The 24,056-nt window shown below is 46.5% G+C and overlaps 2 protein-coding genes across 2 annotated transcripts in view; one reads left to right on the top strand and one right to left on the bottom strand.

Moving 5' to 3' along the window:
• Positions 1 to 260: 260 nt before the first annotated feature.
• Positions 261 to 17,363, bottom strand: LOC101634099 (chromosome unknown open reading frame, human C19orf57). The gene is made up of 7 exons (XM_012728963.1): positions 17,232 to 17,363; positions 12,905 to 12,986; positions 12,553 to 12,657; positions 6,460 to 7,686; positions 2,795 to 2,871; positions 974 to 1,066; positions 261 to 710 (listed from the first exon to the last, which is right to left on the bottom strand). Exons 3-7 carry the CDS (start codon positions 12,571 to 12,573, stop codon positions 563 to 565), a joined length of 1,566 nt encoding a protein of 521 aa, XP_012584417.1. The 5' UTR covers positions 12,574 to 12,657; positions 12,905 to 12,986; positions 17,232 to 17,363; the 3' UTR covers positions 261 to 562.
• Positions 17,364 to 22,926: 5,563 nt separating this feature from the next.
• Positions 22,927 to 24,056, top strand: part of CC2D1A (coiled-coil and C2 domain containing 1A) — a 14,629-nt gene continuing 13,499 nt past the window's right edge. Inside the window, exon 1 of the mRNA XM_012728942.1 lies at positions 22,927 to 22,977. Coding sequence (XP_012584396.1) covers positions 22,927 to 22,977 — 51 coding nt within the window. The remainder of the gene's footprint in view (positions 22,978 to 24,056) is intronic.

The following is a 24,056-nucleotide window of genomic DNA, read 5'->3' as shown; positions in this document are numbered from 1 at the left end:
GTCTCTCCCAAGGTAGAAAAAGGTGAGTAAGGGACCAGGTGGTGGGAGAACATTAAGGAATGGGAATGCCTCAAACTCAACAGGTTAGGTGAGAATCATTCTAAAGTCCTTTATTAGTGGTCTTCCTAAAAGAAAGAAAATGGAAATTGGGAGAAAGCTGAATGCACAACTAACATAAGCTCTTTTCTCCTTCAGCAAACAAACAAATTCTGAACAGTTGAGATTTGTAAGCCCAGATAAACATCTGAGCTGCCCCCCAGCTGGGCTGCTCCTCCTGAGCTGTGTGTATGTTGGGGGGGGGGAGCCCCTCCCTAATACTAATTTGAGGAAGGCACCCAGCGGGTGTTCCCTGCAGGGGGGGTGGGGAGAACTGACTTCCTTGGCTGGCTGAGCAGTGGCTTCTGGAGCCCACTAGAATCCCCTAGGCATCTTGGAGGGTAACAAAATACTAGGAGCACAGGGAGGCTCATGGCTTTCTGGGATCTGCTGAGATTATTTCCAGGCTGTTCGGTACTTGTGGGGCTAGAGAAAACACCTGCTCCCACAGGCCATCTGGAAGCATCTAGAAATCCTTCCATGAGAGCCCCCCATGGGGGTTCCCAGTCTCTAATGAAGTAAAGGGCACAGAGGCTTTCCTGGATGACTTCGCTTTATAGTAGCTGGAGTGCTTGAAGACTTCCAGGTTCCGGTGAGCACTCATGATAATCCGGCTGTGAGGAAACACCCAAGTGAGCTGTAGGGCTATGGCACCCCCCACGCACAGGCACAATCAAAACCAAGAGAGCTGTGATGATTCCAGCCCAACTTCAAAAACTGGTCATTCTGCCAGGTGTATATCCTGAAGGCTAGTGTTTTCTGGGGCTGCTGGCTGGGAGCCTAGGTAAGTGTCTTGCTGCCATACTGGATTCTCCAACCTCTTTAGAACCCAGAACCCATCCTGTCTGTCCCCCATGGATCCAGACCCAACTCTTACTTCAGGTTGGAGAGCTCGATGACCAGGCCTTGTACAATATCTGTGGCATCCTCCAAGTTTGGGGCTCCGCAGGCCTTAATTCCCATGTGGGTTCTGGTGGGAAAGGAAGAAGACAGGGACTTGACTTCACTGGCAGCTTTGTGAAACATCAGCTAGGCCTCATGCTGTCATCTCCAGATAGTCTAGCTGCCCTTCTCCAAAGAGCCAACCCTTTTCCAGATATGAAGCCATCAAGGGCAGATCCCTGATAGCCAACTCACCTGGCTCTCCTGCCAAAAGGAGCCGCTCTCCCCTGGGCAGATCCCATAGACCTCCTGGTTCCCAGTTCCTGCCTCTATTGCCTGTCCCCCCACACAAAATGGGGGTGCTGAGAAAGTGAAACCTGGCCCACCAACCACCCCCCACCTACAGCCCCACACCACCTGCTGGTACCCCGAGACCCCATCTCTTCCCTCCCTCCCTTTTCCCTTTACTCCCACACTGAATTCCATGTCCCCAGCATCTCCTGGGACTCTAGAATGTTCTCTGCCAATTGTTACCTCCTTGGGTGGGAGAATGGGGAACGGCTTCTGCTAATCACTGGTAATGGATTAACCAGTGCTGCCATTTTCTCCCCAAGACTGCTTTGCTGATTTTCTTGTTTCTTACCCCTAACCCAACTAGAACAAAGCTACATCCTATGTCCCAGCCCCCATGGCAGTTTCCAGAAGACCAGGTGCTACATGGCATAACATCCATGGGAAGAAGTGGCCATGTCTCATGTGTACAGCCTTTGTACCTGGGCAGGGGCTACCTACCTGGCCTCAGGTCAGGGGTTCCCCTAAAGTCTCCCACACCCCAGGCTGGGAGAGTCCTCTGAGCTGTCACTGCAGCAACTCCAGTTCTCTGCCTGCCTTGGTTGCACCCTGTGGCTGGCTGGCTTCAGCCAGCCCCAGGACTTGCCCTGCAGACTTCCAGCTATCCCTTCTCTGTGAAAATAGTGGAGCCATTTTGACTAAACTGCTTTTGATTCCTTAAGAGTATGTGTGTGTGTGACATCAAGTGGGACAAGAGCTGTGAGTTAAGAGATGGGACAAGGGCAGGAGGTGGGCACAATGCTGCCTCACCCTGAGGAGCAGGAAGAGAGAAATGGCCTAGGGATGTATTCCTAACCCTCCTCTACATCCATCAGGCAGAAACACAAGTTTGGCACTAAAATAATGAAGTTGCCATTACTTACAGGGTTCACAATATGTGTGTGTGTGGGTATTAGGAGACAGTGCCCACAGCTAGTGGTTGGCAAGGTAGGGAAGAGGAATGGAAGGCTCCGTAGGATGGAGGGGTAGCACACCTGGTGGCTACACAGGGAGAGGAAGGCCAAGCAGTAAATCAGGAGACAGGCCAGGTATGAGACACAGGGCATGCCAAGGCCACATCTGGGGCCTGCTTCCTCAACAGAGATCAGAGGGAGCTCTGAACCCCTTTCTAGAAAATACACACATGCATTCAAATAACCTGTGGAACAGGGGAACCAGCCAGCACTCCTGGGTAGTGGTGGTTGCTCATTCTCTACTTGCAGGACCAGGAGACATGCACAATTTGAAAGGCAGGGCTTGGTTTCCTTACTGGGTTAAGGAAAGTAAGGTCCAGACAGGGAGAGCCAGGGTCTCCTCCATTTCTACCGCTGTGGGCAAAATGGAGCTCATTGGGCAGGGGTGAGGGAGAACTCGGGTTTACAAGGGAAGAGTAAGGGAGAGCTAGGAGGCTGCACTGTCCCTATCAGGGCAGAGTGAGGATTCCCACCAAAGGAACAGTCCTGGGGTAGCATCCCATCTAGCTTACCTCTGCTGGGTCTCGTCAAGGGAGCCACCATCGGCAGGTGTGCTGGCACTGGGCCAGAGAGGACCCACAGATAACAACTGAAAAGAGAACACGTGTGAACAGCCTAGCACAGCAAACCCAGCAAATAAAGGGAGAGTCAAGCAGGGGATGGCACATTTCCCCTCAGTCACACCAGGGCCATGGAGGCCAGAACTCCTGCAGAGGAAAGGTGGTGTGGCAGAGGGACATCATGATGACTAGCCCTGTGGGCCACTAACCTGCTGCTCTAGCCCTCCTCCCTCAGAAGAAAACCAACCTTGGGTCCTCTCCCATCCTACACCTTCTGAAGGCTAATTTGTTCTATGCCAGTGGGTGGCTCTGGTGCCTGAACAACTTGAGGCAGGCCGTTGTCTGCTGTTCATCACGTAATATCTAGATGGGTACAGAGAAGACCCTGAATGGTGGCAAGGGAGGAAGTCAGCCAAATATGCTGTATGTTTAATGTCAGAAAAAGATTTTGCAAACGTATCAGGTGGGAAAATTCATTAATAGGGGAGAGTACTATTAACAGATAGCTCTGAGAACTTTAGGTTTTTACATGTCAATGACAGTTTACTTTTTGTGGAAAGTGTCACGTTTAATCAGAGAATACATGTGTCCCTCCAAAGAAGCTGCAGTACAGTAACCAAGCCAGGGCTGGGCTTCTGTGCCTCTTTTGAGGCGACAAAAGTCTCAGGGTGGGAAAAGTATTTCTGAATGGAGACTTTGGGGTGACAGGCTTGAGCTACCTGAAAAAGGATCCCTGTGTCCACAGAAACAGACACAAAGGCCTGCCTGCGCAGGAGTTCAGGCCATTCTGTCTCAAGAGAGCCTTTATAGTACCTGAAAATATTTCTGATGTGGGAATGCTGATGCAATCTGGTCAGTAGAGGCCAGCAATGCTGCTTAACAACCTAGAGTACATGGGACGCTGCCGTAGAGAGCACTCTGACCCTACATGCCAGCAGGTTGCAACCTAGCTATAGACAATACAGAATCTCCCACTCATCGGATCAACTTTTTAAAGTTTTATTTATTTATACATACAGAACAGGAGTACAGGCCAGAGGTGCAGAGGATCCTCCAGAGACAGAGTGGGGAGCAGGACAAGCAGATGGATGAAGTACACTGCTGTGGGGAGCAGCGGGTGAGACAGGAGAGGTCTCCTGCACCACGTGCATCACCTCCAAGGCCGGGGATCAAACTCATGCTGCAGTGGCTGCGACAGCTTCACTTTAACCCGTTGGTTAAAGTGCTTTAGCGCGTTGCACCACCAGGGAGGGCCTCATTTGGTAACTTTCAGGTGGGCAACTCTGACTAAGAATTTGATGTCACATATTTATCCACCTCAGTGTATAAATGGCCATGAGGAAAATTCTTGTAACAGCTACCACCACACCCACAGGGTTATGGAACTGTGAGACAGCAAGGCCTTCTTCCTACTGGATGTGCTGAAGGCCTTGAGAGGCACAAAGGGGAATAAGGGGAATAAGTTTCTTATATGATGCTCATTATGGTTCCCGTGAAAAGACCTAGTCCCTCACCTCTAAGAGCCTCCAGGTTGCCACTCCCATGCCTCCCAAGCTATGCTCATGGCTGTGCCTTGGTGAAACAGAGGGTCTGTTGGTGGGAAGCTGCTGTTGCTGTTCTGTCCACCTGCACTCTATTCCCAGTATCCTTGCTCACTCAGCGTTCTTAGGGGGCATTCAGAACCTTCCCATGGGAACCTGTTCATGCCTGCTTTGCCCTGACTTGTTCAGGAACACCCAGTGTCAAAATGAAATTTGCTGGGCGTTGGCAGCTAGTCAAAGCCTCCTGCCCTGGCAGGCCTGGCAGGTCTGGCCACTTGGCTGGCTGGCTGGCCCTCACACTTCCTTTCCTGCGTCTTTCCAAAGAGGACCTCCTGGTGGTCTGTCTGGAAAGGTCTCACTCCTTTGCTTTCTAGATTCCACCAAACATCCCAACGGCTTCCCCAGCCTTTCTCTTAGTCACTGCCCAAGAGGGCAGAGACTGGAGACAATTTATGTGAGGGATTTGTGTTTTTTGAGGGATGGAAGCTCTACAAAATTTCATCTTGCCCAATACCTCTCCTAGGAGATGGTCATGTTCAAACTCTTAATGACCCACATTGTAACTTTCCTAGATTTTGCTCATTCAGTAACAAGAGAAGTGAGTGGCTGGAGGAGCCAAGAACCAACACATAGCAGGAAGGATAAAGGTGAGCAGTGTGGATTGGAAATGACTCCTAGGCCATGCCTTGGGAAAGAAGCACTGAGAAACCACATTCACCCAACCCAGCTATGTGTGCACGCACAGCTGGACCAGCTGGTTTTCTCTGTGTGCGCACTTCAGTGCTGTGTCATAGGGAGAGACTAAGTGCTGGGATGAAAGGGTTTCAGATGTTCACCCTGGAAAGACAGGTGAGGATGGTGCTACCAAAGACCTTATTGGATAGGAACCACACCTAGCAAGGAGTAGTACTTGATAAACATGCACTGAATATGTTTTAAAAATTACTTCAGGGCTTTCCCTGGTGGCACAACAGGTTAAAGCACAGCACTTTGAAGCTATCCACAGCCACAGCAGCACAAGTTCAATCCCTGGCCAGGTTGGTGACCCACATGGCAGGGCAGATCTTTCCTGACCCACCCACTGCTCCCCTCAGTACACCTGCCTGTTGTGCTCCCCACTCTGTCTCTGGTGAATTCTCTCACACCCTGCATCTCTGACCTGTACCTCGGGTTTGCATGCATAAATAAATAAATCCTTTAAAAAAGAAAAAAGAAACAGGGACAGCAAAAGAAACAGGTCAACATGTTTGAAGCAAGTGAGATTTCCAGTTCTAGAACGGGGTGACTGAGGTGCAGCTGAACAGCAAGGTTGACCTTGGTCTCCTCACCTCCAGCTGTGGCACCTAACCTCCTTCAGCCTCTTGGCTGCACCCAGTGTGTGGAAAGAGAACCTCCTACCTTGAGGGGTGTAACTGTTAAGTTACACTGAGCCTGGGCTCAGATCTGCCAGCAGCCAGGGAGGTAGCACTTCCCCAGGGGGCAGGGCTGAGCAGGGCCATACCTGCCTCACAGGTGAGCAGTCACACTGCCTGTTAATGCTGAAGGAAGGAAAACCCATAAAAAGTACAATGGAAACACAAACCTTCATTCCTATATTTGAAAAAGAATCATAGCAAGGAGATGGGATGACTCTAAGGAGTGACTCTTTCTAGTTGGGGAAACGAAGTTCCCTCTTCCAGGCCCAGCTTGAGGTCACTCTTGGTACCTCAAGAGTAGGTCCAAAGGTACCCTTGAGAACCTACAGCCAAGGCTGGGTGGACAAGGATGAAGGGAGTGGGTACACCCAGGGGAGCTGGTCAGATGGGGAGGCAACTATACATTTTGCCTGGGCTGACAAGTTATGTCCCAGGGCTGCGTGGGACTCTTCAGCTCCCACTCAGATTGGTCCCACAGAAAGGTAAATCTGACCCTTCCAGAAAATCACTGACCTTCCTCCAAAAGCTTTGATTAAGACCCCTAGATATGTCTGAACATATTGCCACATGCCCCATCTGTCACTGGGCAATTTGGGAGCCGGTTCAAAGTCGTTAGGCATTGGCCCAGCCCAGGTGTGCTGTCACTCAGAAATGCTCTTACCTGCTCAGGTGGGGCTTCAAAGTCAGGGGCTTCCAGGGCTTCCCATATCTGGCTGTCTGGCAGGAAGTCCAATTCCTGGGCTAGGGATGCCCCCCAGGCAGTCTGGTCTGCAGAATCTGGAGGGTGCTTGGGCTGGCCTGCAGAAGCATCTGGGCTGCCCTGGAATGTGCTAGTCTGCCAAGGAAGGCCATTCACTACGCTGTGCACTGGCAAGGTGGAGGCTTGAAGGGGCAAACTAAGCCCCTTGAGGTCTTGTTCATGGGTCTGGATACCTAACTCGGCTGCCTTTTCAGCAGAGGGCTGCAATAGTAAAGGGAGGTCACCTCCCAGTCCCTCTTGATCCAGGCCTGACACTTGTCTCTGATCAGTACCTGGGCCCATTTCTGAAGCTGGAGGGTTGGGATGTTCTGCACCTACTGTGGACTCTTGGATCCCCTGAACCAGAGGCATGGTAACCTCAGGGCCCCCCATGAGATCACCAAGTGGCTCAGTTCCTCTCTCTGACTCCCCTCTACCTTCTGAGTTCTTCCCAGTGAGAAGAATGCAGTTGAGCAGTGCCCCCCTGTCCTCTTCATCAGGGATCCTGCCTTTGGTCTGCCCATCTGGCTCAGCTGCCTCCAGAGCTCTCTGTTCTGAACCAGCAGGCTCTGTGTTCACATCTGTGACAACAACACTCCTAGGGGAGGAGCATGTTGGGTTGCTAAAGTTCTGTTCTGCTTCCCTGCCAGCTCTGTTAGGTATATGCATGGCATCAGGGAGGCCCTGGGCCACAGCTCTGGGCTCTTCTTCCTCTTGGGGTCCTTCACATGGGTCAGCCCTGGCACCCTGTGGTGCATTGCCCTTTGTGGGGGATCCCTGCTCCAGCTTCTCTTCAGCATCAGGGTTTGACAGGTGCATTTTCTGGCTGTGACCACCTGGAACCCAAGCACTCTCTCCACTTCTACCATCTGGTGTGTTGCTCCTTGACTCTGACAGTTGATTCTGGTTGATCCTCTCTGAGACAGAGGGCACTGTCTCCCTTTCTAGAGAGATGTCTGGGGAGATCCCAGGCTGAGAATCCCTGCTGCTGAGCACCGGTGTCTCAGAGCTTTGGTCACTGTACTGGAGATGGATACTATCCGCCTGGAGCTGGTCTCCTGGTTCCCTGGCCTCCTGGACAATGGGTTTGGGGGGTTCCTCCTGTAGTTGGCTTCCTGCCTGCTGGGCATTGGGCTCTGCCTGTGTTTCCTGTAGAGAGAAAAAGACTCATTCTTGGGTATGCATTAACAAACTGCTCCTGTAATTTTTCTAGCTATCATTGCCCCATACAAAGGAATTCAGAACCAGTATAGAGCATTGTGCTACGGGTTGGAGGAAGAACTTGAAGCACAAGGGCCTCTCTGGTGATGCAACAGGTTAACTCTTAGCACTATGAAGCTATCCGCAGCCACTGTAGCATGAGTTACATCCCCTGCCAGGGAGCTGACCCAAATGCTACAACACCTCTCCTCTCTTGCCCTCTGCTCCCCTCAGCAGTGTGTTTCAATAGATCTGCCTGTTCTGCTCCCCACTCTGCCTTTGGTGAATCCCCTTATCTCTCTGCACCGCTGGCCTGCACTCCAGCTCTTGTATGCATAAGTAAATAAATCTTAAAAAAAAAAACAAAAAACTTGAAGAACAGGAAACCCCACTTCTCCTAGCTCCTTCTCCCCAGCAATACCAGTCACCTGAAGGTGAAAGAATAAGAATTGAGGGGGCCTGTGCATTGCACCATTGTTCGTTGCCTGAAGTGGATCATAGACTATACTTAGGTAAGATGTTGATACTAGGGTAAGTCGTGGGAGCAAACAGGGACCTCTCTGTGATGTTTTGTCTTTTATTTTAAAGACTTATTTTTACTTATTTATACATACAAGAACTGGGGTGTAGGTCAGAGGTGTGAGGGGTGAGAAGATTCACCAGAGACAGAATGGGGAGCAGAACAGTCAGACAGACCGAAATACACTGCTGAGGGGAGCAGTAGACAGGGCAGGAGAGGTCTGCTGTGCCATGGGAGTCAGCTTCCTGGCCAGGCATGGAAATCCTGCAGCAATGGCTGATGATGTCTTGATAGTGCTGAGACTTTAACGCCTGCACCACCAGGGAAGCCCCAATCATCTTAACCATTTTTAAAAATTATAATAGTTTATTATTACATCATTTTGTGCCTTTTTCCATCTGAGTTGTAATCTGCATGGAGACTTCCCATTACCAATTCACCCGTGTGCTGTCACCATAGTCCCATGTACTCCCCCCACCCAATTTTTTATCCCATTATCCACTCTACCCCCATAAAACATTTCTGGTATAAAAAAAAGAGAAACACATGTCTTTTGCAGCAACTTGGATGGAGCTGGAAAAGATCATGCTTAGTGAGATAAGCCAGAAAGAGAAAGAAAAATACCGAATGGTTTCACTCATAGCAGGAGTATAATGGACCAGGCGAGAAAATAACAAAAATAATGAACAGCTATATACCAGAGACATGTTGTGGGGGTGGAGTGGGGAATGGGATCAAAAACGGGGTTGAGGGAGGGAAGTGCACGGGATTATGGTGATGGCACATGGGTGACTTGGTGATGGGATTACAATTGAGATGTGAAAAAAAAATGTACAAAATGATATAAAAATAAACTTTTGTAATAATAAAAAAAAATTCTGGTATATAGCTATTTGTGTTGTTCATTATCATTATTATTCCCCCCCCCCCCCCACCGGGCCTTTAAACTCCTGCTATGAGTAAAATCCTCTGGTATTTTTCCTTTTCTTTCTGACTTATCTCACTAAGCATGATCCCTTCCAGCTCCATCTATGTTGCTGCAAAAGGCATGTGTTTATCTTTCTTGATCGCTGAGTAATATTCCATTGTGTATCACCTTAACCATTTTTAAGCATCCAGTCCAGTGGTCTAAGGCACATTCACATTGTTGAACAGCTAATGCCACTATCTATCTCTAGAACCTTTTCTGCCATCATACAAAGCTGAAACTGTGTCCAATACACAACTCCCTTCTCCCTCAGTCCCAGGCAATCTCCATTCCATATTTTGGTAAAATTTGACAACTATAAGGACCTCATGCAATTGGGATCACTTGGTAGTTTTTGCTTTGTGACTGGTTTATTACTTTTGGTATAGTGACCCTTAGATTCATTCATGTAGTAGTCTCAGGATTTCCTTTTCAAGGCTTAAAAATGTTCTACTGTATGAATAAGTCACATATCAATTAACAACAGAGATATGCTTTGAGAAATTCAGTGTTAGGAAATTTCATTGTTGTACACATCACAGAGTATAATTATACAAGTCTATATAAACAGCCTACTACTACATACCATGCTGCATGGTACAGCCTATCCGGACCACTATTGTATATGTGGTCCTTCCTCAACTAAGACGTTAAATGACATACAACCATATACTACATTTTGTTTATTCATTCCTCTTTCCTTGGATATGTGTTACATCTGTCTTTGCTATTGAGAATAATGCCACTATGAACATGGGAGTATAAATATCTGTTCCAGGCATGTATATGTCACATTTTGTGTATTCATCTGGTTGTAGACACTTGGGTCTATATAATTTTTCAATTTTCTATGAATCCATCCTAATTTCAAGATAAAAGTTACAAAAGAGAGAGGGAAATGAAATGTCTATAATGGAGATCAAATTGCTGGGGGAGAGGAGATCTCAACTAGGACTCAGGTGGAGCACAATACCTAGGGTAGATGGCAGTCCCATTCTTTCAGGTGCTCAGGTCTAAACCTTTATAGTTGGGGCCTCCCTGGTGGTGCAAGGGGTTGAAGCACAGCACTATGAAGCTAGCCACAGCCACTGCAGCATGGGTTCAATCGGGCCAGGAAGGTGACCCCCATGGATCAGCAGACCTCTCCTGACCTGCCCGCTGTTCCCTCAGCAGTGTACTTCCTTGATCTGCCTGTTCTACTCCCCACTCTGTCTCTGGTGAATCCTCTCACCCCCACCCCACACACATCTCTGGCCTGTACCCCAGTTCTTATATACACAAATTTTTAAAAAAAGATTTATTTATTTATTCATACAGAATTGGGGTACAGGCCAGAGATGCAGAGGGTGAGAGGATTCACCAGAGACAGAGTGGGGAGCAGAATAGGCAGATCGACAAAGTATACTGCTGAGGGGAGCAGCAGGTGGGTCAGGAGAGGTCTGCCATGCCATGTGGATCCCCTCCGGGGCAGGCGGGAATCGAACTCATGCAGAAGTGGCTTAAGCTTCTCAGTGCTGTACTTTAACCCACTGTGTACTTTTTTTAAGTACGAAATGAAATGGCATTAAAAAAAAATAGATGTTTATAGTTGCTATAACCTAGATTTGTCCAACTGAAGATACATGTGTGTATTTGATATTTCTACCTGGCATCTCTGGGCTACCTTCCATGTGAAATGACCAATGCATGCTCTGATCCCACTCAAAATCTCTCTGTATTAACCAGCATCAGCTCCATCCTTCAAGTCATTCAGGCCCCACATGCAGATTCAACTTATTACCACTCTTCCTCTCTCACCTTTACCATAGTTCTCTCTTTAAAATGAACTATAAATAAATCATTTCAGTACTAGGGACCGAGCTCTGTGCCTTCATGCACCTACAGACGGCAGTTGTGCCCCACTTTTATACAACTGTCAGTGTGATGGGAGATGTCTCCTCCAAGTTATTTCTCTATACTCACCAGGTCTGACCTTTCTAGGAGAGAGTCCATGCTGTAAATACTGAACGAGTGAAGTTGATGTGGTTTTAGTGAAGCCACTGACAACCACCTGGCTCAGCTATACCAATGATGGCCTCTTTTTCTTTTTCAATTAAACTTTTTGTGAGGTCATTGTATTTTCATACATAGTTTTTTTTTAAGAAGATTTATTTATGCATATAGAACTGGGGTAAAGGCCACAGGTGCAGGGGTTATCAGATTCACCAGAGACAGAGTGGGGAGCTGAACAGGCTGATCGACAAAGTACACTGTTGAGGGGAGCAGCGTGTGAGACAGGAGAGGTCTGCCGCACCATGTGGTCACCTCTGGGGATCAAACTCGCACTGAGGGGCTGTGGCTAGCTTGCAGTGCTGCGTCCTTACCCGTTGCACCACCAGGGAGGGACCATTTTATACATAGTTGTCAGAAATGATGAGGCATCTCTTAACGCCAGCTGCCCCAAAGGTCACACCTTGTAGAGTTGATTGTGTGCTAACAACCAGGATGCTGACATCCATCAAATTTACTGACCTTATTTGTTGGCGTGTGTGCATTAAGTTATGGAAGGGTCTCTTTTTGGTGGAAATTGTGAATCCACCCCTGTATCCAGGAAACCAAAGAGCCCCAACACAAATATCTCTCATTCTGCCATTTGTGGCCTCCCACCTCCTACCCACAACAGCACACCATTCCCCAACCATGACTACAACCACTCTCTCCTCCCCTCAATAATTTTGCCAATTAATAAGGTTGTCAACAGAACCCTATATAGTATATGACCCTTGGGATCAGCTTTTCTCACATAATACCCTAGATGGCCACCCAGGTGACTGCATGTATCACTAGTTACTTCCTTTTTTATTTCTGGGTTGTGTCCCATGGTGTGAAAGGAACACAATTTGTTTAACCATTCACTCACTAAAGGAGACCTTGGTGGTCACTAACATAGTTTCTGGGGATGCCACCACTCATGTTTTTGGGTGCATGTGACCAGAGACGTTGTAATCCCTGGATCTCTTGAAGGTAAGAACAAGAGAACAAGCTGTAAAGCTTCTGAGAAGCAAAGGGGTTCAGGGATGAAATGTGGCTGGATGTTTTATTGAATTTGCATCCTGGGCAAAAGGGCTCTGGCCTTCAGTGTGTGCAAAGCTGTCCTAAGGTTTTTAACAGGTCTCCATCCATCTACACCTGTGGTGTCAGGTAGTGAAAATGGAGGTGGGAGGGCCGGTTGAGAGGTGCAAGTCTAGCCATTGTCAAAGGAAATCAAGGCTGACCTCAGCTGCTAAGGCTGGGCCTTAGCAGAGGCTGTGCATCTATAGGGCTCAGACTGGCCAATTTGGGGCCTTACCAAGCTAAAGGCCTTATTCATGAGGTCCTCTTCCCTGGTCTCTGCTTCTGCTGTTGCTGTCTTCTTGGGTTTTGAAAACTGGGGGACAAACCTCCCAACTGAGTTCTGTGAAACAGATGTAACAATAATACACATCAGTAAAGATAAGGAATGAAGTCTCAGGGAAAAAATACAAGCACACACAAAGATAAGTTCCTATCTTATCTTCCATGTGGTCCTTATCCATAGTTCCCAGCAAATACTCTAACCAACCCCTGTAGACTGTGAGCAGCCACTGGCAAGAAAAAGCCAGCATTCAGTTGAAGGGAGGCAGTGTCCTCTGTATGTACACAAGGCTACAAATCAAGCTCACCTGGGAAGGAGGAACGGTCCTTCGTTCCTTCTCTGGTAGTCTAAGGGGCCTAGAGGGAGCTCCTGCTTCTTCCTCAGGGAAGCTGGTGGAAAGAGACAAAATAGAAGGGGAAGTTCTAATATCCTCCAGGCTGTCAATGTACATATGTAATGATATAGAAAATTAAATTTAAAGAAAAAGTAGAACTAATCATCTCTCCTAAAAGGAAGGCTCTGGCCTATACAAAGAAAATTACAAAACACTGTTAAAAGAAATACAAGAAGACACCATGAAATGGAAAGACATCCCCTGCTCATGGATTGGGAGACTTAACATCATCAAAATGGCCATCCTACCAAAAGTGATATACAGATTTAATGCCATCCCAGTAAAAGTCTCAATGACATTCTTCAAAGAAATAGAAAAAATATTGATGAGGTTCACATGGAATAGCCAAAACTCTCATGACTAAGAAGAAAGAGAATGGAGGCACTACAATCCCAAACTTCCAGTTATCTACAAAGCCATAATCAAAACTGCCTGGTACTGGAACAAGAACAGACATACAGACCAGTGGATTCGAATAGAAAACCCAGATATAAACCCTCAGGTTTATGGGCAGCTAATCTTTGACAAAGAAGCAAAGAAGATACAATGGAACAAAGAAAGTTTGTTCAGCAAATGGTGCTGGGAAAACTGGGAAGCTACATGTAAAAAACATGAAACTAGATCACTGCCTCACTCCATGCACAAAAATCAACTCCAAGTGGATAAAAGACCTAGACATAAGAAAGGAAACCATAAAATACTTGGAAGCAAAGATGGGCCAAACACTACACGACATACACTTCAGCGACATCTTTGAAGATACAGCACCCAATGCAATGATAGTGAAGGCAAGGATAAATAGATGGGACTACATCAAGTTAAAAGAGACATTACAAAAAACAGACATCCCACTGAGTGGGGAAAAATTTTCTCACGCAAAACTAGCAATAAAGGATCGATCACAAAGATACATAGAACTGATGAAACTCAACAAAAATAAACAACCCCATCAAAAAATGGGCAGAAGAGCTAAAAAGACACTTCTCCAAAGAGTAAATGCAGATGGCCAACAAGCATATGAAAAAGCGTTCAACATCACTTGTAATAAGGGAGATGCAAATTAAAACCACCTCACCCCAGTGAGAATGGCACATCTTCAAACAACTAGCAACAATAAATGTTGACAAGGATATGGAGGAAAAGGAACTCTCCTGCACTGCTGGTGGGAATGCAAACTAGTGCAACCACTATGGAAAAGTTTGAAGGTTCCTCAAACTGCTAAACAGAGATTCCATACGACCCAGCAATCCCACTCCTAAGTATCTACCCAAAAGACACAAAAACACTGATTCAAAAAGATACCTGCATCCCATGTTTACTGCTGCTTTATTTACAATTGGAAAGACATGGAAACTACCCAAATGCCCAAAAGTGGATGACTGGATTAAAAAGATGTGTCACATATACACAATGGAATAACAACAACAAAAACACACGCCTTTTGCAGCAACATGGATGGAGCTGTAAAAGATCATGCTTAGTGAAATAAGCCAGAAAGAAAAGGAAAAATACTGGATGGTTTCACTCATAGCAGCAGTATAACGGACCAGGTGAGAAAATAACAATAACAATGAACAGCCATATACCAGAGACATTTGATGGGGATGGGGTGGGGAATGGGATCAAAGAACAGTGTGGGGAGGGAAATGCACTGGACTATGGTGATGGCACACGGGTGATTTGGTGATGGGAAGCCCAGGCGGATTACAGCTGAGATGGAAAAAGGCACAATATGATGTAAAAATAAACTATTATATTATTTTAAAAAAACAATAAATTGTGAAATATTATGACAAAGAAAAAAAAAGGGGGGGGGAGAGGCTCTGGAATGTCCTCAAAGGAAGGGTGGTGTGGAGGGGCCAGCTGCGATCCAGGTAATACCTATCAAGAAGCATCTGCTCTGTTGGCACTATGCCCTTATAATCTCAGAAACAGACTCCTGAAGTAAGAACAGTGATTCTCATTGGACTGATGATACTCGAGTCCTCAACTCTGCAAATTCAAGAGAAGGTAAGTTGTTGGTATGAAAGATGCTGAAAAAAAGGGTTATTACTAGTTGCCAAAAAATGGAAACAACTCAGGAGGTCCTTGGTAGATGAAGGAATAAATATACTGTGGCACATCCAGATGATAGAACATTATTTAAGGCCAAAAGGAATGAGATATGAAGTCCTTACAATACATGGAGGAAACTTAAAAAATCCACTGCTAAGTGAAAGAAGTCAGTCTGTAAAAGCTACATGAGTATGATTCTAACCCTATGAACTTCTGGGAAGGCAAAATTACAGAGATAAGTAAAATATACATGGCAGTTATGTGGGAAAGAAGAGATAGATATGTAATTATTATTTTTAAGACAGTGAAAGTACTCTGTATGCTAAAGTTGTGGGTATATATCTGTGGGTTTATCCAAACCCACAGAATTTACCCACACCAAATTAACAGGATTTTCACAGAGTTTACTTTTGGCACAACACCAAGAGTAAACTCTAAGGTAAACTACAGACTTCGGGTTATAATGATGTGTCAGTGTAGGTTTATCCTTGTGGGGGAAAAAAATGTACCATTCTGGTGAATGATGCTAATAATGGAGGAGGCTTTTCACCACCTGGGGCATGGGGTATATGGAAAACCTCTGTACTTTCCTCTCAATGTTATAAAAATAAAACTGCTCTTAAAAAAGACTTTTTATTATAAAATGATGAGTTACATCTAAAGACACGTGGATCTACATATAGTAAAAAATTTTTAAAAATTTAATTAAAATTTAGAACTAAAATTCCCATGACTTCAACTTTGGAAGCAGAGCAGGAAGAAGCATGAAGAACTGCGTAAACTATGTCAGGGGGAGTTATGGAGACAAAATCCTTCTAAAATCTGATAGCAATTCTTTAAAAAATATTTAGCCAGAATAGATTGTTTCTGGGATGTATTTCTGTGTATGTGGTATTGATATAACATTAAAAACAACAACAGAAAAAAAGAAGGGTAGTAATTCATTTTTGTAGATCCTGACTGTCTTTGTGGACTCAGACAGTAAGGAGGGCAGTAGCCAAAACCCCATCAACCCTTTTGGAGAAGGTTTAAATGTGACACGTGGTACCCTATTTGTCTCACAAAGACAACAGCTGCCTTTACTCCTAACACAGCAATGACCTGAGATGACATACCACACCCATTCATGAAAACAATTCTGTCAGAATTATATGCCTCAATTTTATATTCAGAAAATTTGCTAGTTCGAACTATGAGTTAGACTCGGGCTACAGGAACCTCTCTTTTCTAACTCCCCTTTCTACTTTGTTATAGTTACATGTGGCTTAACACTGTGGATACACAAAACTGTTCTCCGGTCCCTTTTTTTTTTTAATTTAAAGATTTTATTTATGCATACAAGAACTGGGATATAGGCCAGAGATGCAGGGGTGGGGGATCAGAGACAGAGTGGGAAGCAGAACAGGCAGATCGAGTGAAACACGCTGCTGAGGGGAGCAGAGGGCGAGACAGGAGAGGACTGCCACACTATGTGGGTCACCCTTGGCTGGGATGGACCTCTGCTGCAATGGCTGTGGCTAGCTTCACAGTGCTGTGCTTTACCCCCTTGCGCTACCACAGAGGCCCTTGTTTCAGTTTTTTGTTTTGTTTTAGTTTTTTAAATTATTATTTATTTACTTTTAAAGATTTATTTATTTATTTATTCATACAGAACTGGGTACAGGCCAGAGGTGCAGGGGCGGTGAGAGGATTCACCAGAGACAGAGTGGGGAGCAGAATGGGCAGATCGACGAAGTACACTGCTGAGGGGAGCAGCGGGCGGGTCAGGAGAGGTCTGCCGCGCCATGTGGGTCACATCCGGGGTGGGGATTGAACTCTTGTGCCAAGTGGCTTTAGCTTCTTAGTGCTGTGCTTTAACCCACTGCGCCACCAGGGAGGGCTGTTTTTAGTTTTTTAAAGTTTTATTTTTATTTATTTATGCATACAAGAACTGGGGTATAGGCTAGAGCTGCAAGAGAGGATTCATCAGAGACAGAGTGGGGAGTGGAACAGGTGGATCTACTGAACTATGCTGAGGGGAGCAGCAGTTGAGACAGGAGAGGTCAGCTGCACCATATATGGGTCAGCTCTCTAGTCAGGGGGGGAACTCAGGCTGTAGTGGTGATAGCACTGAGACTTAACCCTATGCCACCAAGGAGGCCCAGGCCACCATGTTATGTTTGCTGGAATGTTTTGTCCCACCTACCTGGAGGCCACCCATCCTGTTTCCTCTTGACTCTGCTCTGCAGAGGGAATGGGTCCTGATCTTCCTTCTGTCTCTTCAGGACAATGCAAATGATCCAGCTCAAAACACTGAGAGATCCCATTAGAGTCTCCTAGCCTTGCATTCTTTGGGGGTTTTGAAGGATGAATCCCTTCTCCTCCTGGTTTTGAAACAAAGAAAGTGGAAGGATATCAGGAGCATTCCCCTCAGGCTGCTGCAAGGTAAGCATTTCTTGCCCTTGGAACAAGATGCCCATCTGGACACAGTAGAAAGGTTAGAACCACATACATATAGGATTCAGAAGGCCATGACAGACTGAACCCCAAGATGGCCAGGCCTGATTCAGTTGACTATCTCTCTGAGGAAGTGGTTGGAGGTATGAATTGGCCCCTTCAGGGCACAGCAAATAAGATATCCTTGACTTCTCTGTAAAAAGATCCCCATTTAAGTCCAAGCTCAGTTTTATTCATATCACCAATTTATGGGAAGTATCCAATATATAGGGTTATTTTATGTCTCTCTCCCACTACAACCTGTCCCATGCAAAAAGGGGCCTTATCACCCTCACTCCTTACTGAGTCTTAAGGTCTGGAAAGGCACATCTGGTCTACTGTAGGTACTCGAAAAATATTAAACATAGGCCAAAAACACTATATCATGTACCACTGAAGATTAAATCATGCCCCACTCTAGTTTTCCATAATGCTCAAAGAACATCCACCCTGGGGAGACCGGAACCCAAAGTGCTCAAGTACTAGGAAGGGGCATCTTAGTCTCCTCTTGGCCTCTCCTATCTCTATAATACCTTCCCCATCACTGAAAGCAATTTAGAGCCTAAAGGTACTTATTACTTGTTGAATAAAGGAAACCTTATTACACAGAAAACTTCTACAAGTGGCTGGTTTGTAAGACTCCTCCCAAATCTGATCCCAATCCAGACACTTAATCAATGAACAAATGTTGAGAGTTGTCTCTAGTGAGGCCCATTCTGGGCATTGTTCTGAGAACTTGTATTTTATGATACAACTTCAAGGTTGTGTGTCCATCTTATTGGTTAACAAAGGTAACACACATGAAGGCCAGAGAAACTGGAATGGGATCTGGGCAGTCCAACTCTGGAGCCTGTGCATTCAAGTGTCCTTAAGCATTCCCTGAGTATCATGTACCTTACTTCTGACAATGGAGGGAACAAAATAACGGGACCCAGGACCTTCCGGGGGTTCAATCAAACACCCGTTGACCTATGTTTAAGACCTATATTTAAGATTTATTTATGCATACAGGAGCAGGGGTACAAGCCAGAGGTGTAGGGGGTAAGAGGAGTCACCAGAGACAGAGTGGGGAGCAGAACAGGTGGATTTGCTGAAATACACTGCTAAGGGGAAGCATTGGGAGAGACAGGAAAGATCTTGCTATGTGGTTAACTCCCTGCCCAGGGATTGAACTCAGGCTGAAGTAGTGATAACCTTAACCTCTAGGCTACCAGGGAGTCTTCTCCTTATCCATTTTGAAGTAAACCCATTATTATGCATCCTCTCTTCTCAGAGACAATTTCTTGGTCCTCCTCAGCATTACTCTGGGCTACACAGATTTGCTGTAATTTCTCCTATTTTTGTCAGGTTTGTTTTCTGTGTGTCCATTTATAACTCTACTACAATGCCATCTATTTGATGTGTTCTCTTCATGAGACGTTTTCTTTCCCCTGACTACATCTTACAGGTTTCCAAGGCAGGAAGTAAGTCTGGGTACCTTTGGTTTCATCCTGGCACTACAGTCTGTAATAGGGGCCTCTTACCACCAGCTCTAGTGCCCACCCCTGTGCTGCACCCAGAATAATATTCTACAAATGTCTTTTCACAAACACTTTCCCCACTGTGGTGAGCCAGAAACAGCAAAATACAGCAGCTTCATTTACTGGGTTTCTTTGACTTACGTTTTAAAAGGACAGACTTATCAAAAAAGAAGAAAGAAAGGAGAGGCAACTGCACAGTCACACACAGGCGGTCTCAAGAGGAGAGCTGCCCATTTACTGTGTTTCTTTCTTTTTCTTTTAAAGATTTATTATTTATGTATACAGAACTGGGGTACAGGCCAGAGGTGCAGGGGCAGTGAGAGGATTCACCAGAGAGAGTAGAGAGCAGAAGAGGCCAATCAACGAAGTACACTGCTGAGGGGAGCAGTGGGCAGGTCAGGAGAGGTCTGCGGGACCATGTGGTCACCTCCCGGGTGGGGATCAAACTCATGGGGAAGTGGCTTTAGCTTCTTAGTGCTGTGCTTTAGCCTGCTGCACCACCAGGGAGGGCCCTTACTATGTTTCTTAAAATGCCAAACTCTAGCTTGCTCTGCTGATCCAATGAGCTTTTGTTTCAAACAAAAAGCAAAAACATCAACAGAAATGAAGAGCCTCCCATTTCCTTCCTATGATCTGTCCCACAGGAGTAATTTTAGGAAGAATTGAGGCAGAAACTTATGTTCTACACCAAAGGTCAAAGATGGAGGAAAGGGCCTCTTTCACACCTGCCAGAATTGTCTTCCTCTCAAGAGACCCCACCCAGGACACAGAGAAACAGCTGTCCTAGGCCAGTCTAGTCCACTAAAATGGGGAGACCACTGCCAAGGGAAGCTCCAAATGACCAGCTGTGGGTGGTCCTGGACATCCCAGCTTCCTTACCCTAAGTCAGAGAAATTCCTGTGCCTCTGAGCAGCCTGTTGCTCATATTTACACAAAACATTTTCAATCTGTTGATAATTTCTTTCTTGTCTCACATTTTGGGGAAAAATAAGTGTTACTCTCTAAGTTCATTAAACACTAAGAAGTCAGTTCTAAAGTTTTAAGAAGTTGAAATTACTTTAGAAATGGACCTCTAATATGTAATATTGGATGCTTTTCCTTTTGAATGAGGAAATTCCATATGCATATTGGAATTTGCATATGGAATGCAAAGATGGAAAGGAAAGATGGTTATGATATACCTGCAGTGTAATGGAGAATTCAAGTCAGTATGTGTGATGATTCTATTTTCCCATTGAAGCACTATGTTTGTATAGACAGAGCTTAGAGGATATATTGCACTGAAGTTCACTTCCTGCTGTTTTTTTTTTTTATGTTATACTGCAATATGTATATCTCATCATCCTGTCAGACTTTGAAAGTAGGGGTAGCTGAGGAAAAGTTGACAGAATCTTTAATTATTTTCACAACTTTTCTGTAATTCCCAAATTATTTACAAGTGAAGACTTTTTTCTTTTAAGTCTGGAAGGGCAATCCTCACAGCAGCACACTTTTACTTGTTATCTATGGTCTATTCTTGGTGCTTTGCAAATACTAATCCGCATGTGAGCTCTAGGGCACAATTCTCCATGAGCACTGCTGATATCAGGGGGATGAATCACTTTGTGTTGTGGAGTTTGTCCTGTGCATTGTAGAATTCTGAGCATCCTAATAACCTCAACCCACTAAATTCTACTACCACGTCCCCCACCCCAACACACATCAGCTGTAAAACCCAAAAATTCTTTAGACATTACTCTATATCATCTGGGAGGCAAATTCCTCCCCTGACCAGGTTTAGAGTCACTTGTTTTAAAGGAAATGGTGGCCCTCCCTGGTGGCCTAGGGGTTAAATCTCAGGTGCTTATCACCACCATGGCTGAGTTCCATTTCCAGTCAAGGAGTTAATCCACATATGATGCAGCAAACCTCAGCAGTGTATTTCAGTAAATCCGCCTGTTCTGTTCCTCTCTCTGTCTCTGATGAACCCTTTCACACCCTGCACCTCTGGCCTACACTCCAGGTCTTATACACACACACACACACACACACAAAACAAGAAAACAAGTCAATAAAGAAAATTTAAAATAAAACAAATAAAGGAAACAGTGGGTACTCTTATTATCCCCTATTACCATAGGGAGAAACTGAGGCATGGTCATCTGTCATCACAGAATTAGAAGAAATGAAAGGAACCTAGGGCTACCGTGACCATACCTGAGGGGAGAAACCCTAATCTGTCAAAACTTTAACAAGGATGTAAGAAAATGGTTATTTTTTTAAAAATAAAAAAGAACCAGGGTACTGGTTCTAGACTGAAAGTTGAGTCACATGCCAGATGGCCTTGTAGCACTTAGGTTCTGTTCAGAGGTCATCTCTGAGAGTGGGCCTGCAAGCAGTTACACGCCTACCTGGGGGCTTCTAGGCTGTGTAACTCCCACCACAGGCTGGAAAAGGCTCCAGAAAGCTTTCACTTTTGCTGAATGCACTTCTCCATACTTATACTTTTCTTTCTAGCATATACTAAGTCATTGCACTTTTTTACAGAGCTTGGTGTAGTCATTTTAGAATTCCTACAATCAATAAGCATACATTTCTTCTATAAGCAGAAGCAGCAATAAAGAATTATCAGATGAACAGACATGTATATACCTGAGGTTCGAATCCTCTTCCTCTTACTCATTTTATCCCTCCTTTGAGAAATCTGAAAACAAGCAACTCCCATCATTACAAGCAGTCCCTGGGTGCATTTCCACTGGCCTTGGCTGAGGACAGAAGCCATCCTTACCCCTCTGGCCCATGAAACTGTCCTGAGAGGAGTGCTGACCCTCAGGAGGACACAGGGTGGGATTTACAGCTACCTTGGCCCAACCTCTATGCAGCAGGGCCCAGGGAGAGAACTGTCCATCTTCTGTCCAGGGTGTGAAAGCAGGGGAGGGGTGTCCTTTGTGGTAAGCCAATGGAGACCTCAACCCCCGTCCCTAAGTTGCGGCAGCCTGTATGAAGCCCCTCCCATCCAGGCTGGGATGTCTAGGTCCCTTCCAGGAACACCTGGGGACCTTCAAGGGGGTACCTTTTGGGGAGAGGCCTTTGGAGGATCAGGAGTCACACCGCCAATTCCTTCCAGCCTTGGGGGCTAGGTAAGCCAAAACCCTCCTGGGCTAGAGAAGTTGTTGAGATTCCTCTACCCTTATCAGGAAATAGGTAGGTCTACCTGGACCTGTTGGGGGACAAGTCAGCTAAATTATTTGCGTGAAAAACTTCTGAGAAAATGAAAGATAAAATTGTCCCTGACAGGGAATCCGCTGTCAGGGGTGGGGGTGGGAACTGGAGCTTTAGGACTGAGGCCTGAGCACTGCCGACCCGGACCCCGTTGCCATATTAACACTACGGCCACCGAAAAGTGATGTTTCTTCAGCTCGTGTCCGCCAGGAGACACCGGAGCACGCAGGCAGTCGCGGACGCCGAGAACCGGAGAGCAGCCCGCGCCCCTCACACCTGTACAGGCTCCGCCTCTTTCACCGCGCACTAAGCGTGACGCCAGCACTGCCTCTCACACTCGCGCGCAAGCTCCGCCTCTTTCGCCAGCAGCCCGCGGCACGCCCCACTTACCCTGCAGCGCGCACGCGTGCTCACGCACTGCTTGCCGGGAGTTGTAGTTTCAGTGTGACCGGTTCGGCGAGTCGAGTGACCGCGCTCCTGTGCAGAGGCGCTGGAGGCCAAGGCGGAAGTGGGATGGCCACCTGGTGAGGGCCAGGACTCTCTGTCGGTTTTAGTGAGGTTCAGACGAGAGGAACCCAGCTCAAGAAGGGCGCGTGCGCAGCGGTAGACCACGGGGTTGGGGGGGTGTAGGAGGCAGGGCAAGGCCAGGCAAGGGGCCAGTGATCCGGACATCCAGCCTGGAAGATGCACAAGAGGAAGGGACCCCCAGGTCGAGGCGCCGCAGCTGCCCGCCAGGTGAGTCTGTGCCCCAGGGCCCGACTGAGGAACCCTCCGCACCCTTGTTACTGTTCAAGAGAGGAGGGCCCCACCCCCCAAGAAACCCGATCCCCAGCCCCAGCTGAACCCTAGTTCCCGCCCCCTGGGGGACATTTGACCCCCAAAAGTGCGGCCTACTGGCTCCTGCCCACCAGTTCCAGGCACCACGCCCCGGACTGGGGGCCACCTGTTGCTGCAGCAGTTCCTGTTGGGAAGGGGAAGGCCTGGGACCTGGGGTAAGGATAACCACTGTTCCCCTGGCTGAGGCCTGTAGAGCCCTCACAGAAGGACCATGGCAGACTATTTTTATCCCCATTATATAGATGAGGACACTGAGGCCCAGAGAGGTGAAGCCATCTGCTCAAGGTCATAGGGATTAATTAGATTCATCAGAGAAGTGCAAATTGGGAGCTGCTGCTATGAGCCCATAGGCCTGTGGCAAGGCCCCTTCCGAGTATCCCATTACCTCAGCCCCATATGGAAGGGAAGAAGCTATGGCCATAATTTGATGTCCATGTTTTACAGTCCATCTCACCTGAGGTTCACACCTGGCCTCTATACTTTGAACATTTGTCTTCACTGCTGTAAACCTCAGTTTCCACATGGTAAAAATGGAGGCCCTAAGAGTCCCTGTGTCACAGAACAGTTATGAAACTCATTTGAGGTATTTTATGGAAAATACTAGAACATAGCACAAAATAATGTGATCATCATCATTACTATTTTAAAAAAGATTTATTTATTTATACAAACAAGATCTGGGTTGTAGGTCAGAGGTACAGGGGGTGAGAGGATTTACCATAGACAGAGTGGGGAGCAGAACAGGCAGATGTACTGAAGTACATTGTTGAGGGGAGCAGTGGGTGAGACAGGAGTGGTCTACTGTTCCATGAGGGTCACCTCCCTGGCTGGCCAGGGATGGAATTGGTACTGCAGTAGCTGGTGATAGCTTGGTAGTGCTATCTTTAACCCCTGAGCCATCAAGGAGGCCCCTTCATCATCATTACTATTACATTGTTACGGTCATTGCTGTTAGATGGAGCTAATGCCATTGCTGA

The sequence above is a fragment of the Condylura cristata genome, unplaced genomic scaffold (genome assembly GCF_000260355.1).
Source record: "Condylura cristata isolate star-nosed mole 26May11 unplaced genomic scaffold, ConCri1.0 scaffold00024, whole genome shotgun sequence".
Classification (NCBI taxonomy): domain Eukaryota; kingdom Metazoa; phylum Chordata; class Mammalia; order Eulipotyphla; family Talpidae; genus Condylura; species Condylura cristata.
Note: the sequence above shows the minus strand (reverse complement) of the source record. Positions and strands in the feature narration are given on the sequence as shown.